Source organism: Scomber scombrus, chromosome 20, assembly GCF_963691925.1.
Source record: "Scomber scombrus chromosome 20, fScoSco1.1, whole genome shotgun sequence".
In the NCBI taxonomy this organism is placed as follows: domain Eukaryota; kingdom Metazoa; phylum Chordata; class Actinopteri; order Scombriformes; family Scombridae; genus Scomber; species Scomber scombrus.
In genome coordinates this window covers 7,648,230-7,667,671 of record NC_084989.1, presented here as the reverse complement: position 1 = coordinate 7,667,671, position 19,442 = coordinate 7,648,230, and the positions used below count along the sequence as shown (strand labels likewise).

Below are 19,442 nucleotides of genomic sequence, written 5' to 3'. Positions count from 1 at the left end.
TAAATGTACCAACAGTGACACTGTCATCACACCTCCTGATCTTCTTGGTACAAATCAGATGAGCTTCCTTAATTTGGTCTGTAGCTCGGTGTACTCCTAACTGGTGATCATGTCTTTTTTGGACACTCTGCGCGAGTGGGACAATGCTGCAACTTTGGCCGACAAAAACAATTTCTCAGAAGCACTCAGGATCTTCTTGTCTATCGAAGAGCCAAACTCCAAAATTTACTTTAACATCGGCTGTCTCCATCTCCTTAACCAAGACCTGGATGATGCAGAAAAGGTACATCCGACCTTTGTTGATAAATGTCAGCTGAAACATTACAAATATCTGCTATTAACTTTTCAATATTACACATTTACAAATGGTAAAATCTTGTTTGGATGTAGCTGATAAGGCTGAAATGAAATGCTGTGATATATGCTGCCTAAGAGTGCAAGTCACTGAGAAAGAAGAAGTAAAGGTAACCATTTCTCATTTCTTCTGGAGGAAGTTACTATGTTTTCTATCTTTTCTCAGGCATTTGATAGCAGCATACACAAGGATGAGCACCTGGCTGTTGCTTTCTTTCAAAGAGGAATCACTTTATACAGAAAGGACAGGCAAGACACACCAGTCATCTCAATAAAATGGCCATATTCACCTTTCATATTATATTAAAACAGTGTGCTTTTATTATCACATAATCTGATTCTTAATCACTGCTCCCATTGTACTGTATTTGTGGTTTACAGTATGAAATGCAAAAGTAATTCAATTAATTATTCCTGTTCAAAGGTACAAGGAGTGTTTAGGCGACTTCCAGCAGGCCCTCCAGGCTCTAAGAGGCAACCAGCTGATAGATTACAAAGCACTTGGTCTCAGATACAAATTATATGCATGTGACGTAAGTATTTTAAAGCTCCTTATTACAGCACTCACAAATTATTAGACAATTAAAGACAAATCTTCTCCATTCTATCATCGTTGACAGTTTATAGTTTTACACAGCATTAATCCTAAACACTATTTTCTAATGACTGATTTAATGTTAAAACCAAGTTTTGTCTACTTCCATTTGGCAGTGTTGATTTTAGCCATTCTTCAAAACTACAGTTTGATAAATTTCACTGTAGAAAAAGAGGAAGAAAACTCTCATTAACAAAAGAGGCTTGGCTGTTATCCTCAGTTCTGTGATCGGCATCAGTGATTTAAAAGGCCTGAAAGCTAAGAACAGTGTCAAAATTCTCACACATTATTGATGTTTCCTGCCACAGGTTCTCTACAATTCTGCCCTGGCTGAGGCTCAGCTGGGTCACTGGAAAAAAGCCCATGAAAACCTTGTGGAGGCTCTCAACTACAAAACAGAGACCAAGCTCAATATGATTGACAAAGCTCTGAACGCCACCCTGGTCAGTGATGATGTTTTCTCCATTTTCAATATATAGTCTTTGGGCTAATAGCAAAATCTTAGGATTTAAGATACCAATAATATATATTTTGTACTGTTATTAATGTGACTATACTCATGACATAGCATAGATGTGCTTATTTATTTGCATAAGTGTTAACAGCACTGGTATTAGCAGTTGAATTTCAATGTTCTTCTTGATAAATATATTAAACTGCCTTTTTAACAATATTTCACCTCCAGAAAGAGCAACTTTTCAAACCAGTTTACTTCCCAACAAATGTGCTATTTAAACCAAATAAACAGTACGTTTCTCAGTTGGAGGAGAAGGACTACCTGGGCAAAGCGAAGGTAATACTTTATGTAATGACTCGACTTTGCATTAACAAATTCAGTACTTGCAATACTTGTTGTGACATACATAACCTGAAATGTTTTTTATCATCTTCAGGTTGTTGCCTCACTCATTCCTCAGGATGACTTCTCTGGATTTGCCCCCTTACAGCCACAGGTGACATATTACACCATTTGATGACAAACCTTCATATTATTATTAATATATCTAAATAGATTATATGAAAAAGATAGGTTATGCATGACCTTAACCAACCTGTATTGAAGACCATGATTCAATAACTATTGCTGTGATGCTGTGCTGAACTATGTCACTTGACAACCACATTTAACTGTTTCCAGCACAACTAATTGGATGCTTTGTGTTTTTGTTTAGACCTGATAGGTTGAAGTTGGTCCCACTGATGGTCCAAAAGAACCCGACGTTCTGAGATAGAACAGTCTGAATCTTACAGACTGTTTTCACAACCCATTGGCCAACTGGAGGGCTAGCTCTGTGCAAACACGGCCACAAAAGGCTGTAGGCTACAGCAAGCTAACCAACTGAATGATATACCTACTCTCCATCTACATATTTGTATTTGCCAAGATTCTTAGTAAATGTTGCATATTTTCCCTTTTCATTTGCCTCAGTTGCATTTCATTTAGCTTCATTGTCTGATAATGAAGCAGGACCATGTTTGTTTAGATAGCAGCTAGCTTACTGTTAGCCAGACGATTTACAGAAATACATAACTTTTTCTTAGAACATCAGAGTGATTGTTTATTTTAGCGTACATGAATGTTTTCATTGTTGTGAAATTCTTCAATTATAATAGAATAAGTTATAAATGGTGTATTAGAGTGCATGCTAACGTGAGATTAAGTGTCAATCACACAGGTGTATTTTTGCAGTATGTACCAGAAGTTGTGTTTAACTATTAGACAAGAAGACAGAATAAAGATCTTTTCGCAAATTAAAATCACCCTGGTAAATCATATATGTGTACTATTGACTTACTTTTAAAGACTTATGACACTTTATGACCCCACAAGAGATCCTAGAGTGGGTTTCAGGGGGTCCCCAGCAAAAATAAAAAACTATAGTTCCATCCATAATGAACACGTTGACAGACTGTGTGACGATAGTGGCCATGGGTCTAATATACTTTCTGTAATTAAACATGTAAAAGCAAAAATCTTATCAAAAGGTCTGACAAGATTAATCCGTGGTCTAATTTGTGTCAGTTTAGAGGTCCTTGATGTGAAAAGGTTTGAGAACAACTGCTGTAGACAGTATATCACCACAAAACCCCTCTGTATCCCTCTTAAAAACATATAATAATAATAATAATAATAATAATAAACTTTATTCATGTGGCACTTGTCTTAAAAAGTTAAAGCTTAACAGAAAGAAAAAACAGCATCTGAAAACAAAAGAAAAACCAAGATTATGAAACAGAGGGAAATAAAATTTACACAAAACTAAAAACTGTCAGAAGTGAGATAATAAAACATAATAACATATCAAATGTTCACAAAAGCTTTCCATCAAAAGATTGTTTTAAGAAGAGGTTTAAAGGACTGTCTAATCTGGACAGACAGACTGTTCCACTTGAACAGCAAAGGCCTGCTCACCTTAGTTGTAGACCTGCAAGAACCAGCAGAGCACATCGACAGGATCTAATATTATCTAACAACTTACATCCTCTACCACTAAGGACATGCTTGATGTACAACACCCCATTTGTATTCCACAACCTGTTTTTTTAAACCAATACCACAATGAGATTGGTTTTATTTAAACACAAACACACATTGAATTGCTTTGCATTTCTACATTTGCCATCTGTCAGAATCACATGGGAGGAAAAAGGAACAACCATTGGCCCTTGAAGAGTGGTGGCAGTGTATCTATAAATGTACCAACAGTGACACTGTCATCACACTTCCTGATTTCGTTGGTAAAAATCAAATGAGCTTCCTTAATTTGGTCTGTAGCTCAGTGTACTCCTAACAGGCGACCATGTCTTTTGTGGACACTCTGCGCGAGTGGGACAACGCTGCAACTTGTGCCGACAGAAAAGATTTCTCAGAAGCACTCAGGATCTTCTTGTCTATCAAAGAGCCAAATTCCAAAATTTACTATGACATCGGCTGTCTCCATCTCCTTAACCAAGACCTGGATGATGCAGAAAAGGTACGTCTGACCTTTGTTGATAAAATGTCAGCTGAAACATTACAAATATCTGATATTAACTTTTCAATATTACACATCAAATAGTAAAATCTTGTTTGCGTGTTGCTGATAAGGCTGAGATGTAATGCTGTGATATATGCTGCTTAAGAGTGCAAGTCACTGAGAAAGAAGAAGTAAAGGTAACCATTTCTCTTTTCTTCTGGAGGAAGTTACTATGTTTTCTCACTTTTCTCAGGCATTTGATAGCAGTATACGTAAAGATGAGCACCTGGCTGTTGCTTTCTTTCAAAGAGGAATCACTTTTTACAGAAAGGACAGGCAAGACACACCAGTCATCTCAATAAAATGGCCATATTCACCTTTCATATTATATTAAAACAATGTCCTTTATTATCACATAATCTGATTCTTAATCACTATTTCACTCTTGTTGTTGTTTACAGTACGAAATCCTAAAGTAATGAACTTAATTATTTATGTTCAAAGGTACGAGGAGTGTTTAGGTGACTTCCGGCAGGCCTTCAAGGCTCTAAGAGGCAACCAGATGATAGATTACAAAGCACTTGGTCTCAGATACAAATTACATGCATGTGACGTAAGTATTTTAAAGCTTGATAAGCCTCCTTATTATGCTGCTCCCGAATGATTAGACCAGTGGTCACCAACCCTGCTCCTGGAGAGCTACTGCCCTACATGTTTTAGGTATCTCCCCACTCTAACACACCTAATTCTAATAATTAACTTGTTATCAAGCAGCTGAAGCATAAGCTTTTCTATTACATCCCAATGACTGATTTAATGTTAAAACCAATGATTTTGTCTATGTCCATTTGGCAATATTTATGTTTCAGAGCCAGTTTCACTAGAGCAAAGAGGAAGAAAACTATTATTAACAAAAGAGGCTTAGGTGTTATTCTCAGTTCTGTGATTTGCATGAATCATTTATAAGGCCTGATGTCTCCTGCCACAGGTTCTCCACAATATTGCCCTGGCTGAGGCCCAGCTTGGTCACTGGGAAAAAGCTCATGAAAACCTTGTGAAGTCTCTCAACTACAAAACAGAGACCAAGCTCAATATGATTGATAAAGCTCTGGAGTCCACTCTGGTCAGTTATGATGCTGTCCTTATTACCAGGATGGAGTCTTTGTACCATCAACATATGAAATCTTAGAATTGAATATATTTTAATGTGACTATACTTATGACATGGCATGACAATTTGATTATTTATTTGCATTAATGTTAAAATTGACCATCTGTTTAAAACAGGCATGTCTAAACTATTACATAAAGGGCCATGTGCCTGCAGGTTTGTGTTCCAACCAATCAAGACCACATGATTCAACCAATCAACTGTCTGAAGAATGAGATCAGTTGATTAAATGAGTCAAGCCTGGTGTGCTCCTGCTTGGTTAGAATGAAAACCTGCAGCCACATGGTCCTTTATGGAATATTTTGGACATCCTTGGCTTAAAAGCACTGGTATTAACGATTGAATTTGAATGTTCTTCTTGACAAGTATATAAAATGTCCTTTTTAATGATATTTCAGAAACATAAACTTTTCAAACCAGTTGAGTTCCCAACCATTGTGCTATTTAAACCAAATAAGCACTATGTTGCTCAATTGGAGGAGAAGGACTACCTGGGCAAAGCAAAGGTAATGCTTATGTTAGGACTTGACTTTGCATTTGTAAAAAACTGTACCACATTATTCCCCATTGTGTATGTACTTGCAATACTTGTTTTGACATACATAACCTGAAATGTATTTTATCATCTTCAGGTTGTTGCCTCGGTTATTCCTCAGGATGAATTCTCTGGATTTGCCCCATTACAGCCACAGGTGACACATTACACAATCTGAGGACAAACCTGCATATTATTATTAATATATGAAAATGCATGACCTTAACCAACCTGTATTGGAGACCATGATTCAAGAAAGTGCTGCAAAGGCATTAGTAGTTGTACTTTTAAAAATGCTTTGTATTTTTGTTTACATCTGATAGGTTGAAGGTGGTCCCACTGATGGTCCAAAAGAACCAGAGGTTCTGAGGTAGAACCGTCTGACTCTTACTGACTGTTATCGCTTCAAAGTTAAACAAACTAGATGCTCTCTGAATACACGTCATATGTGGATTGTGGTTATAATGCCAAAAAATATGATTAGTTGCAGGCAAAACTGATAACAAATGGTCTTAATATTTAGTAAGATTTCATCATAGATGAATTTTTACTTGAAGGATGACCAAAGTACCAATATCAGCAGTATATAAATGTACTATTATTTGGATATACTTTAGATTTATAGTTCTACTAATAATGAATAGAGTATTAATCAAGACTAACCTAGTATCCCCTCACCATGTGGATGTGTTCTGTCCTCACAGGGCTTTGGAAGGGGACCCTCACACTGTCCTGTTTGAGTTTGTTCCTGAGACCAGTGATGAGTTGGCTGTAGTGCCGGGCAACATCGTGTTCGTACTGCAGAAGGGTGATGACAACTGGGCGTCTGTGCTCTTCAACGAAAGAGTAAGACCGCCACATACACAATCAGTACATATGCAACCTATCTGCTACTGTGCATCTCATAATCATTTCTCTGAAGACCTCCAGTTCACTCTTGCATTCTTCTAATGAAATCTGTACCTCTATTTACGTAGTTAATGGAGAGTATTCATCGTTGTCATGTCACTTACAGAGAGGACTTGTTCCTTATAATTACCTGGAACGTATGGAAATTTCTTTGGCTTCTAAAAAGAATGAGGTAAGGAATTTCTTATTTTTCTACATTACTTTGTTGGTGCTATGGTAGACTTTTTTTTTTTTTTTTTTTTTTAAAGAACTCCACAGGCCTCTTAAATGACCCTCGATAAAATTCAATATCTGTTGTATATTGTAATCAGGTCATATCAGGATAGAAAAAATGTAAACTTCCTGTATAAACCCACAAACAGCATCTTTATTTCCTTTTTGTATATTTTGCATTATTTGGATGGGATAAAGAGTGGACAGGGACAGGGAGTATCTGCACCACCAAGTCGACAACCACCAACCAGACCTGAAAGGAAACAAGTGCAGCCTACTGACAATTCATACATTGTCAAAGTCCGTTACACATTCAACTTTGCAGTCTGTGTAGCACCTGGGTGTCCCTATGACATACTGATTGGGAAAATCAGTAAGAAACTGAACTTCTGTTCTGCTTCGATCACCCTGAGGTATGGTGCACTTTTAAAAAATACAACCTACAGTTTAATTGGTATATTGTATTACTGTCAGAGTACTAAATTCAATCCTTTTCTTCGATCTAGTTTAACCTCCGAGGCAACTGAGCAAAATGTAATCAATGCCAACACAGAAATGGAAAGTGTGTGGAGGCGTGCCAAAGCTAGGCACATCACATTGTGGTGTAACACCAAGGATGTAAGTATATGATGATCTATTGCTGTGTATGCTGCCTCATATAATAGTTACTCTGGTTTATACTGCAATCTAATCATATAGCTCTTTGAAGGAGGATACAAATATTTGTGGATGGAACCTGCTTATTATTCCCTGATAATTTGTCCAAAGTGTTTCTTGAAACTTGACGCTGGTTCGCCACAAAATGCAGAAAAATAAATGCCGGCTACTTTTCTGAGGCACTGTATAAAAAGCATGGCGCCTATAAAAGCATGAGTGGTTAATTATTTTCTAAGAGCCATTAAACAGAATTCAAACAGAGCTTGAGTGATGTTTAAATTGAGCAGAAAAATGATGTTTCCTGTGTTTTGTGCTTTTAGCAAACTGATGGAGAACAACAGAACCAGATTCAGTTTGTGGCACTTCATACCTACGAGTCATCAAATCCAGAGGATCTCAATTTTCAGCAGGGGGACACAATCACACTCCTCTCCAGAAGTGAGACACTATTCCTTCAGCCATACAGTGAAAAATATCATCTCAAATATTTACACATACTGCAGTTTGTGATGATGATTCTGATTCATGACTTTTGTTTTTCTTTAGTCAACCAGGACTGGTTGGAAGGACAGTGTAATGGGAACACTGGTATATTTCCTGCACCCTTTGTGGAAGAACTCCCTGTGAACGGCCACTGATCGATGTAAATGCTGAAAGTTACTAAAACCTGTATACAGTCACATATCCAAACCACAATCTGTTATAATCAACCAGATTGAGATTTTAGATTCACATACTCTGAGTAATGCCATAATAAAAACTAAGGACATCAGGTATTGATCTTTTTTGTGAAAACATTTAATAATTTCTTAAAGTTTCCAGTAATTACAAGCAATATACATTTATTATGTGTTAACAGCAGGTAGCCATGATTAAATAATATGTTGAAGACCTTGTGCATTACTGGTCAATTATCGTGTTGACGTTCCCTCCTCTTCATAGGCAATAGCAATGCCTTTTCTGCCCTGTACTGCCTTCACTACCGGTGTCTCTCCCAGCTTCTGCTCTAAGCCGTGCCAGCTACGATTTGCCAGAAAAGATGCTGAAAACAGAAAGCAAGAAATATGTAGTGTAATACAAGACAGTGTTCAATTACTGTTATGTGTACCAAATACACAATAAACATATGTTTGACTGTCGTACCGGCTGAGTTGGTGTTGGCTACAGTCATCAGCTGGTTCCTGAGGACCAGTGAAGAGCTAGACGAGGACTCTGCAGGCTCACTGCTCAACAAATGATTGCTTCGCAGGGCTCCTGTGATTAAAGATACATCAGTCTCATCGCATTCCTCCTGCTGATCAGCCAAAGGCACATGACTCAGGCCACCTAGAGGAAGTTTGAGATTTAGAAAATAATTAAAATGCTGTAAAAGTCTTCAATAACCTTCATTAGACAAATTAAGACAAAACTGTATTCTTATTAGGGACTGTGTGAAAGTTATTGATGCGAATATGGTGTTTCACTCTTTAAAAAAAGCAAGGCCCTTCCTTGCATTATTAGTGTCTTTGGACCCTCCTCATGACTTATAAAAAATAAAAAAAAACACCTGTCCACTAACATCTTCAATTATAGGACTGAGTTTGTGCATGTCATTTCATCAATATTATTTAAGAGGAAAAACAAATAAGTGGTGTAATCTAATTTAAAACGATATATACATAACACATTAATGTAATAATACCCACATTGGCTACCAGTGCACATATCAGAAGTAGAATTAGAAATTTAACAAATTATAGCAAATGTAATTGAATTATTAAATTACTGAAGACTACATAAAATATTCAACTTGAATTTTAATACTGGCCTTAATGTGACATTTTCTTTTCTGTAACATTTAGACTCTATATTAGATTCGTCTTTTATGATGACAAAATAAAGCTCTGATATGAAAAAAGGCGCTCCTTCATGGCTAACTGTGCACATTAAAACCACCATTTGATTTTTTTAATTTAATAAATCCTGCAACGGATGGTTAAAATATAAATTTGGTGTGAGCATAAGACCTGTCACTGCTCCCCCAAAAATATTACATTTTACCCCCTTCAGCAAAAGTAAAATGTGTGACCTCCCTCTCTTCTCTCCAAAATAATATTTATACAGTCCCTTAAAATGTTGATTTAGGGATTTCTTATGTAAACAAAACCCAATCAAACCTGGTAGGAGATGTCGAAAGTCTGTGACGTACTCCTCTGACCACTCTCTGTTCTTGTTGCAGGCAATCTCCATCTCAAAAGGTGTCACTACAGGTCTGTAAAACTCACTAGAGTCCAACAGGGAGTTTTCAGGACATGCGATTAACACAAAAATGTCAATTTCCAGAAAGTTTGCCAGTTTGGCCACGTTGATTTTCCCCATGGCAAACATATAGCTCTTCTTTCCAGCTCTGCGGATGGTCTCCTTCAGCTGCTGGATTATGGAGAGGTATTCTGCCACCCCCAGCGTGCCGACGAGGATGCCGACCACATTGGCATCTTTGGCCCTTTCTATAGCATAATATCGCTTCATTAGTGTACGGTTGACACTTGGTGACTCAGTCCTACCGGTCATTGTTATGGGGTCAAAAGAGCAAAATGAGCAGCGATTCCAAGTCATCATGAAGTTTCGTAAGGTTGCTCCTTCTTGGCCTACATAGAACATACTGTAATCCGTTATGCTCAAACCGCTTTTCAGGAAAAACTGCCTTCCAAACAGACACAAAACCTGGTTGTTGTCTTGCTCTGACAAACAGGCGTCCTTCTGTTTTCTCTTAATCTGACAGTGGCTGAAACATTGCTCCCCTTCCACAACAAGCTCTGAAGCGATAAGGTTTGGATACTCCTGCGACAGGAGGGTGAGAAGATCATCTGTGAAAGAAAAAAAAATCAATTACTGACTGGAAATCATAAATGACACTTAATCAAGCTAAGATGTGAATTAATTAGATTTCAATACTTTCTGCCTGAGCTGGGGATGTAGTCAATTTGACTTCTTTTAAACTGGTATTAAGGTTTTTAAACTGAGAACTGGACAAGCAATGATTTGAAAAGTGTTGGATAACAGTACATGAACTTCCAACTAATATAACAGTATATTTATATATAAGGCTAATGCTATTTGATACATTAGGTAAAAGAGGAAAGGTGGGATAGCTCACCAATGGCATGAGCATAGCTGACATCATAGAGTATGACGATGTGACTCTGTGTGTCAGGGTAGAGTTCTCTGAAAGAGGAGGCGCACTTCTCTAGGTCCACTAGTCTTTTCTCGAAGACGTACATCAATGGCAACCTCTTGGATGCGCTGAGGCAAGAGCTGCCATAGTGCACGATGCAGTCAGCTCCAACATGTTCCGCAGCGACCTCATCCACACAGCAACTGCTCAAGAGAGGACGAACGTACACAAACATCATAACACCTTCATTAAACTAATTAGCAACCAAACCACATAAAGCATTTAACTTACATCCTGTTTTGTAATAGCCTTCATCAAACTAATGCTTTTTCACCACCAATAGGTCATTTTGCATGAAGAACCCATGCACTGAAAATGATACATACCTGCCGTAGGATGTATCTCCCAAAATGAACAGTTTGGCATCAGTGATTCTCTCGATTTCGGCTACTATAGAAATGGAATCCACCAGCAGTTCATCAGGAAATTGCAAAGCAACCTGTGAACATGAACCAGCTTTGTTGAGACTTTCAAATCTAGACATAAAAAACAGCTTTACTCTGTATTTGATCTCTCCTAATTTCAGTAGCTGGGAGGTCAAATCACAATCGTCCTCTTTCACAAGAAGTTACACCAATTTTAAGTATACATATGAGATCTACTTTTAAATTCGTAACCTTAACCATGTTATATTAACATTTTTACCTATGTCAGTGTGTGTACTAAAAAAAAGTTTTATCATTAATAACAATAAAAAACAATATCCTCAAACCGCCTTATTATTCATGCCTTTCTTTGTTTCATATGTTAACCATTTCCTCCAGCCTTTTATAAAGAGTTCTTTCTTCATGTTCAACTTTTATGTACGATTCTCCATCACAAGTATATCATCTATGATTAACCATTCTAACTTGGTGCTTCAGTCTTGAGTCAATTCTTAGTAATGGCCTTCTTTCTAATGTGAGTGTTTGTGTGTACTTTCACATATGAAGTCATTTGTTTTGTTGTTGATTTAAATTAACTGGTAAAGTGTACATAGACTCATTGAGTAAAACCACTGAATTGTGTACATGAGTAAGACATACAAATGAAATCTCTACCTTTTGGAATTGATGCTGACTGATGAAGTCGCAGGTGTTCTTGATGTAATACAACTCATCAAGTTTTTCCACAGGAACGTTTGTCTTCGCTGTGACTTCTACCACACGCTCAATTACATTCTCCGAGCTGCTACTGAACGCATCAGCCATCACTGCATAGTCACCACCCAACTGCTCCTGTAAGAGTCAAATAAGCCACACAACTGCTGAAATTACACAGATATTCTTCGCTATTTGTGCTGCCAGGGTAAAAACTAAAGTCAAGTATGTTTTCCTTCACCGACACAGAGCATTTCCCACATTCTTACATTCAGCATTAGACGAATTAAGTGTGACGACATAGCCTACCACTTGACTTAGGTTAGCCGCTAGCCATTTCCGTTTAGCGCTTATCGCTACAAACTGTCATTAATAGCTATTGACGTCTTGTACTTGCAATAGCACATTAATGTAAACTTACAATTCAGTGTCAAGTCGCTCGTTGTTGACTGGTAGAGGTTTCTTTGAGTTACACACGTGTTGACAGTAGTTATAGCACAACTGCCTAACACTTCCTGTTCAAAGGTTTTCTGAGGGGAAATGACGTAAAGTATGTCTTATTGGCGTATTTAATAACAATTTATAAATACTAATGTTTCCCTACTATTATTTTTTATCCTATTATTATCCTAATATTACAGGTAGAAAATATGTGTAGTTAAGTTTTTATTTACATTTGTATGCATATTTCATAATAACATTACAATATACACTCACTCGCCTCTTTATTAGGTAAGCCTGTGCAATCTAATACAACAGCTCTGCTATAAATTCTACATTTATGAAGCTTATACATTTTCAGTTTTTGTTGACATTGACAGGTAGGTGATAGTTCTCCTTTATGTTTATTATTGAGGTCATAGTGGGTGATGATGGTATTTTATAGTGCATTATATTGAATGGTGTTCAAATGGTGGCAAAATATTAGAAACACCATTCACTATAATTCACCCCAGTACACCATCACCACTTTGTTCGACCTCAATAATAAACATAAAGTAGAATTATCACCTTTTTTGACATTCTACTAATGTTTCCCTACTATTATTATTATCCTAATATTGCAGCTGGAAAATATTTGTTTGTTTTGTTTTTTTATTTACATTTTTATGTACGTTTCATAATAAGATCACAATATACATGCTTTACATTATTTATCACTATTTAAACATGTTTGAACCCAGAGGAGAAACAGTATATCAACATCTGTTTCAACAAGACTCATAATGTAGAGCATGCTAAAAGCATAATTATATGACTAATGCACCCCTCCATATATACATCCACTGTAACAGACGCTTCTGTTGTTACCACAAAGTTTATTGACAATTTTATCATAATAATATCAATCCAAAAACTCAGTTATTAAAACATTTCTGAAGTCACATAGCACGTAAAAGTTACATATCTGTGATAATATAGTGGTTAAGAGTCACACAAGTTCCTCCTGAGTTTCAGTTCCAATCTACAACTTCATATATACACATATACCATACTGTGTTCACATGATATTAAAAAATAATAATTACAATTTCAAACTGCATTAGATAATTAAATAAGAGGTCCGTATTTAATTGTCATCAAACCACTTGTTGAATAAGGAGTGTCTTCAGGAGACAGGAGTTTCACTTCTGAGCTTATAATTCATTCATAGAGTTGCGGTAAAAGATTGCACCAGTAAACACAAAATCATACTGATCAATAACACGTAACAAAATGAGGTCTGACGTGAAAGAGACTGGCTCTCTGAATGTTTTTAGATTCAGAGGATGCATTGATGCATTCAAAAGTCACCACAGTTACTGTAATATGAAAGTCACACTCCTAGTGTTCACATCCAAATACGATAGAAACCCAACACCACAGTGAGACAGGTGAACACTGAACCTAAAAGAGAAAAAACACAGACAACCATTAGTCTACTTACTTCAGTGACAGACTGTTATTAACATCATTTTTATTTTGCTAAATGTTGTTCAGCTACTTCGGAAATGTTTGTCCTAAAGTCCTAAAACTGATCAAAGGAGCCCACTCTAACTAAACTTAACCATTGCAACATACACTCATTTGCCAACAACACAAAGAAATACACCAGTGTCCCACCTGCAAGATATTTTATAGTATCCAGTTTATGAGACTCTAACATGGTTTTCAAACCCGCCACTTCCGTGTCTATCTTCATGTTGGTCTGAGTCAAATGACGATCTTGCTCTGCAGACTATAAAAAAAGCAATTAGACACAAGTATTAAAGATGGTCCCCATGGTACTGGTTTGAGCTTCTATCTGTGCTTTAACAAAGCAACAATGAATGGAAGGAATAGTATCACTCTGCCCTGTGATTGTACATTATGTAGATTAGCATGAAATAGAAATGAAATGAAATATTATACATACCATTTCCAGTGTCTCTGTTCGTGCTTCTAGAAGTTTCTTCTCATTCTCTACTTTCTGAAAATATAAATGTTTTATTCAGAAGAGGACCAATATGTCTTAGAGGAAGGTCATATCATAAATGGTAGAGTTAAAAAAAACATCACACAGCAACTAGTCATCTGTCATTTTAAGCAAATTCAATTTAAGATGAATTAAAAGTAAAGTAATTCCAAACACTTAACATTAAGTTGGTCCACTTACCAATTCTTTAAAACGACTTTTCTCCAAATTCATATCCAAAATAGTGTCTGAGCGCACTTTATTCATTAGATCCTGCAAGGTGGCAACAGAAACACACAAAGGAAAGTCATTACATAAGTACTGCTCAATAATAAAACAGTAATAAGAAGAAGAAGAACAACATCTTGGATGAAATAAAGATGAAGAAATGGTTCAAAAGGAATACTTCAACCACAAATAATATATTTTATGTTCAATTAAGTTAATTAACAATATTAAGGAATGTTTAAAATGCTGTTTATAAAAGGTAAATGAGTTATTATTGTCATTATATCAGTATGACTGCTGTCACATGAACATGAACCTTGGCCATTAACTGCCAAGAATAAATCACAACACTTACTGCCAGTTGGACCTTCAGCTCCATTAACTGGATCTTGACTTTCTGGGAGAAACGTTAACATAGTGAAAATCTTAAATGGTGACACGTAATGAAAAAAACAAGGACAGACAGAAGCAACTGTACAGCACACACAGTCACCTTCAGTGTTACTACTATAGACAAACCTGACATACATAAAGCCAGAAATTCATGTTGTCATCCACACATTTGCCCCACAGCTTGTTATCACTCTAGCTATCCACTTTCATGACTGATTTGTATACATCCAAAATTATATAAATTGTGCATTAAGGATTTTAATTCAGATGACTGTTTTGACCATCTGATGGTCAAAACCTATATCACAGTTAGCAAAAACGTCACAATTACATGCAAGTGGATGATGCAACTGCATGCAGTTTTCTTAAGTTTGTGTACATGTGAATTCATTCAGAGGCCAGTTTGGTCATCAGAACAACACTGAGTTCAGACTCAACAATTATCTTTAAGACTGTCAAATACACTCACCTCATTCTCTGCCAATAACGTAGAAAACTCGCTCTTCTCTAGGATGATCATGTCCTTTTTTACAGATGCTATTTGAGACATCACACGTTGCAACATAATCTCCTGCCAAAAATCACACAATACATATAACATTTAAAAAAAACAAAGCAAATACTACAATGCAAATCATCTATCTGGAATAATAATACTTTTTAAAAAACTAATACTTGATTGATCTCATTTTGTCTAAATTCAAATGAAACCAGGTGAAACATATTACTTTTATATCAATACATGAATAAAAATATCAATTAAATCAATGTCCACAATTCTAAGAACAGCCTTGATGAAGTAAATATTGAATTGCTGCTTAAATATGAATACATTTAATGAAAATAGCAGGTGTTTTTACTGATATGTGTACTGAAATGTGCTGTGGAGGATACATGGTACAGTACAGTACTGGTTCAGTGACCTTTATAGAAGTAGAGACATACAGGCAGTGACAGTGACACACAGAGAGGAAACAAACAGAGGCTGACTGAGAACTGTGTTGTAAATGTACAATGTCTCACCTGCTGCACTTTGGTTACCATGTCATTATAGATAGCATCCATGTTAGAGTTTGTCATCCTCATCAGTACCTGGACTATCACCTCAGCTTGCTGAGTAGTGAAGCCTGTTCAAGGAAAGAAATGATTATTATTAATGAGGAAAATGAATTAAAAAGCAGAGTAAAACTTAAATAACAAAAGCAGCTCAAACCATTTTCCTCCAGCAGTCGTACCACCGCGTGTGTATCAAAAAACAGCTTCCGGCCCTCACTCTGTGGTACTTCTGCATTCAGATCATACTGGAGAGCTCTGATGGAAGTACTCAGCTCTGCAATCAGTATAAAGAAGATGGGAGTGATCATACACATTATAGTAATAGGCCTCTGTAGACTAATAAATGTAAAAATATTTGCAAATAATGTTTGTAACCGCAGATATTTCTGCTTTCTTACACACACAAAATAGTCATAAATTATATACTGCTTTCATGTTTTAATAGATTATATAATTACTTAGAAAGTAGCTTTATTATTTTATATTTTGGAGCATCATCTTTACTTAAATACATCATTTATAGCCCATATCTCATATTAGTCTTTATTAGAGTTTATTGGTGAAATTGAACCTGGAGGATAATTCAAGCCATTATTAAAAGTGAATGGAATTGGAATGGGATTAAAATAAATGGACAATGTTAAGAGAAAATGGAAAATAAAATTTAAAAAAGTTGAATGTTAAAAATAATATTAATAATATTAATTAATATAAATATTAAATGTTTAAAATTAAATGTATAATACAATTTATGGAATTAGCCTAAAGTACATAGTCATTTCTTCAAGCAAAAACTAAATTCATTCACTTAAATGTGAAATGATTGTTGGCTTGTAACTGCACAACTGTTTAAGTTGCTTCTTTTCTATTATGTATCTTTTGTGCTCAAATAAACTGTTTCCTATGCTACTGCTTTTCTTGCAACACATCCAAATCAAACTTATTTACTTTGTGTTGATAAAGTTTAAAGATTTCAGAAGAAAAAGATATCTAGAGAATGAACTGCTTATATTTTAAAACAACACAGCAGCACTCTTTAGTGATGACACACCTAGAAAATTGGGAAGCCCTGTGATGTATTATGTAAATACTTTGTGTGATCTGGGCAAATGTTCCTACTGAAAACACTGTTGATTTAGCATCAGGGTAGTCCTAGTAGTACTAGTAGATATCCAACACTGAGTTGACTGAAGAGTTGTTTCAGCAGTTGACATTTGTCTTACTCAAATGCACAAGCATCATCATATTCTTTATATTGAAATAATTAAGGGCTAGATTTAAACCAGACTAAAAACTATATAATGAAAAAAAAACTTTATATCTTAAAGGTTATTTTGTTTCATGTCAGTTTAACATTTCATGTTACATTTTCTGTTTTCCATTTTCAGTTTTCATCTTACATTTTCTCTTAACATTTTCCATTTCCTGTTAAATTTTAACAATGGTTTTAATCATCCTCCAGGTGGACTTTCAAGTTCTTTATTGTTACGTCTCATTACACAATTATAAGACAGTAAAAATCTAGGATTCGGCTCCTTGACAATGAAGTAATGAACAAAAAATGTATTTTAAATAGTAAGATTCATAGATCAGATGAATGTAGCAGTCAGTGTAGAGGAAGATTATTGAATCAGTTCACATCACACTGAATCTGTGCAGTAGTTCTCATCCTTTTTTTAACGTCAAGGACCCCTAAACTGACACATTTAGACCACGGACCACCACCTGATAACATTTTAGCTTTGGATGAAATTATAGAGAGCACAAATGATTCCCCTTTTTGCTGGGGACTCCCTGGAACCACCTCAGGGACCAATGGAGTTGCCCGGACCTCACTTTGAAAACCACTCCTCTAGATTAACCTTGAACAGTGGTTAGGAGCCATGTCACATGTACATTATTAGTCCATTAAACACTGCTGTAACCAGAAGAAGTGTGTTACCTCTGATGGACATGTGTGTCCCAGCACAAACTTGCATCGTTTTCGGTCCAGGAGCTCGTCTCCGTCTCCATGTCGGCTTGTCAAACTTTGTACAGGGTGTAGTGATGACAGAGGAGCACACAGCTGTCAAACTGCTCGGCGGCGCTGGTACCGAACTACTACTGTGTTGGTTATGAGTGGGGTCATACCACTTCACTGTGTGGTTAAAGACGACCACTTTGAGTCGCGTATGACATTGTTTTAGCACCATGTTGTCAGGGCTTGTGTTTCCCCCGCAGTAAAACTTGCCAGGACTGTACTACTTCCGTCTGTTCACTCTATGCTATTCAGGCTACAATGCAACATTTCACCTACAGTAGTCTCTTAAAGGGCCAGTGTACATGAGTGCAGGCATACAATACTTCTCTGACGTCAGAGCAACCACGTCCCCTTTAGGATGACAACAAGCTGTTAAAGTGTGGCGCCAAATTGGAAAAATGAGTGAAAGCCTGCCTAAAAGTTGCTGCGTCGCATTTTACATATTAAACAATAAAACAACTTATCCTCCTATGACCCTGTGTCCGTATATGGGGACATTCAATTTTGTGTTTGCTGGACCTTATAATTCATTCTGCTTAACTTTGACCTCTTGTCCTCTTTTGTGCCACACAATTTTTTGTGCCACCTAGTGGTAGCAAAAGCACAATACTGTGTAAAAATCAGTACACAAAGGAGATGGCAGGCATTTTGGCCAAGTCAATCAATAGCCGATCCCCAGACAAAAGTAGACTAGGTACAAAATGTTATGAAATTTTATGGTTGAAACTTGTTTATTTAGGCTTAATAACATGTGTTTGATGTGCTATACAAATTTGACAAATTTTAGCAATAGCAACATGCTATGACACTTCTAATCAGGAAGTTCTCGTTTGAGGACATGGGGACTTGAAATTAAATAAATAGTTTTATACACTGGTGAATTAACTGTGTTATACAGTTGAAGAAACCCATTCTCCCCATATATGCCAACTGAAATCTTTACATTTTCTACTACTTTGGATGAACTGGTTCTTTACCACGGTGCTAATAAGTAAAAATGGGAAGACCACACAATGTCATATCAAAGTTGATACTTTTATAATGCATAACTATACATCATCAGTTTTCTACAGCACAGATTATATACACAATAAGTAACACTGAATCAAAAAACAGTTTCAGTCATTGGAAGTGAATATTGTGGTTATAACAGTATGTCAGCTACAAAGCATCAGCACCTATATCTTCTCCATGGCAAGAAGGAATACAAGTGTTTTTCTGACTGCTTTTTGTAAATCAGACATTTTTCCTTTTATGTATCACAAACTATTTAGGAGAATGCAATATATAGGAGCAAAGGAAACATGAAAATGATCTATTTACAATTGTCGTGCAGGTAAAATCAACCACCTGTCCTGTTGTGTAATGATTGCATTTAATTAAGCAGTTCTAACTGGCAACAGGGTATTTTTACTGTCACTTCTTTCTTCTTCTTCTTTTTTTTTTAAACACAGGTATATGGCAGGTTTGGATTTACTGCAATACATGGCAAATTGGCTTGCATCCAGATTTATGTCAGTGTATTTTTAGACAAATGATCTTATGCACTAGTAAATAATTTAGCAGCTATTACAAAATGTTGTCTTTTTTCATGAGGGAATGTAAAGACGAAGCTATTCGCAAAGCT

General features: G+C 36.2%; 3 protein-coding genes across 3 annotated transcripts; 1 reads left to right on the top strand and 2 right to left on the bottom strand.

Moving 5' to 3' along the window:
- ncf2 (neutrophil cytosolic factor 2) lies at positions 1-8,282 on the top strand. Its single transcript, XM_062441965.1, has 19 exons — positions 1-283; positions 521-603; positions 779-887; positions 1,258-1,392; positions 1,635-1,742; positions 1,843-1,902; positions 3,745-3,924; positions 4,160-4,242; positions 4,411-4,519; positions 4,895-5,029; positions 5,476-5,583; positions 5,710-5,769; positions 5,936-5,982; positions 6,317-6,458; positions 6,628-6,693; positions 6,933-7,147; positions 7,241-7,352; positions 7,712-7,829; positions 7,938-8,282. Exons 1-19 carry the CDS (start codon positions 110-112, stop codon positions 8,027-8,029), a joined length of 2,136 nt encoding a protein of 711 aa, XP_062297949.1. The 5' UTR covers positions 1-109; the 3' UTR covers positions 8,030-8,282.
- Positions 8,283-8,296: 14 nt separating this feature from the next.
- On the bottom strand, positions 8,297-12,194 carry dph2 (diphthamide biosynthesis 2). The gene is made up of 7 exons (XM_062441798.1): positions 12,106-12,194; positions 11,646-11,822; positions 10,932-11,044; positions 10,528-10,748; positions 9,548-10,237; positions 8,535-8,717; positions 8,297-8,433 (listed from the first exon to the last, which is right to left on the bottom strand). The coding sequence occupies exons 2-7, from the start codon at positions 11,793-11,795 to the stop codon at positions 8,303-8,305; spliced, it is 1,488 nt and encodes a 495-aa protein (XP_062297782.1). The 5' UTR covers positions 11,796-11,822; positions 12,106-12,194; the 3' UTR covers positions 8,297-8,302.
- A 352-nt stretch (positions 12,195-12,546) lies between these two features.
- On the bottom strand, positions 12,547-18,057 carry mcur1 (mitochondrial calcium uniporter regulator 1). The gene is made up of 9 exons (XM_062441796.1): positions 17,738-18,057; positions 15,953-16,069; positions 15,763-15,866; positions 15,209-15,310; positions 14,702-14,743; positions 14,320-14,391; positions 14,080-14,133; positions 13,788-13,902; positions 12,547-13,571 (listed from the first exon to the last, which is right to left on the bottom strand). Exons 1-9 carry the CDS (start codon positions 17,985-17,987, stop codon positions 13,516-13,518), a joined length of 912 nt encoding a protein of 303 aa, XP_062297780.1. The 5' UTR covers positions 17,988-18,057; the 3' UTR covers positions 12,547-13,515.
- Positions 18,058-19,442: the final 1,385 nt, after the last annotated feature.

Bases quoted from the DNA above. Each gene is read 5' to 3' on its own strand.
- ncf2 (XM_062441965.1), top strand. From the start codon at position 110: ATGTCTTTTTTGGACACTCTGCGCGAGTGGGACAATGCTGCAACTTTG. The intron at 1,743-1,842 runs GTAATACTTTAT...TATCATCTTCAG, and splicing joins ACTACCTGGGCAAAGCGAAG to GTTGTTGCCTCACTCATTCC. The intron at 6,694-6,932 runs GTAAGGAATTTC...GATGGGATAAAG, and splicing joins TGGCTTCTAAAAAGAATGAG to AGTGGACAGGGACAGGGAGT.
- dph2 (XM_062441798.1), bottom strand. From the start codon at position 11,795: ATGGCTGATGCGTTCAGTAGCAGCTCGGAGAATGTAATTGAGCGTGTG. The intron at 10,749-10,931 runs GTATGTATCATT...TCTCTTGAGCAG, and splicing joins GGAGATACATCCTACGGCAG to TTGCTGTGTGGATGAGGTCG. The intron at 8,434-8,534 runs GTACGACAGTCA...TTCTGTTTTCAG, and splicing joins AGCCAACACCAACTCAGCCG to CATCTTTTCTGGCAAATCGT.
- mcur1 (XM_062441796.1), bottom strand. From the start codon at position 17,987: ATGGTGCTAAAACAATGTCATACGCGACTCAAAGTGGTCGTCTTTAAC. The intron at 15,867-15,952 runs GTTTGAGCTGCT...TTCCTTGAACAG, and splicing joins ACGACTGCTGGAGGAAAATG to GCTTCACTACTCAGCAAGCT. The intron at 14,134-14,319 runs GTAAGTGGACCA...TTATATTTTCAG, and splicing joins AAAGTCGTTTTAAAGAATTG to AAAGTAGAGAATGAGAAGAA.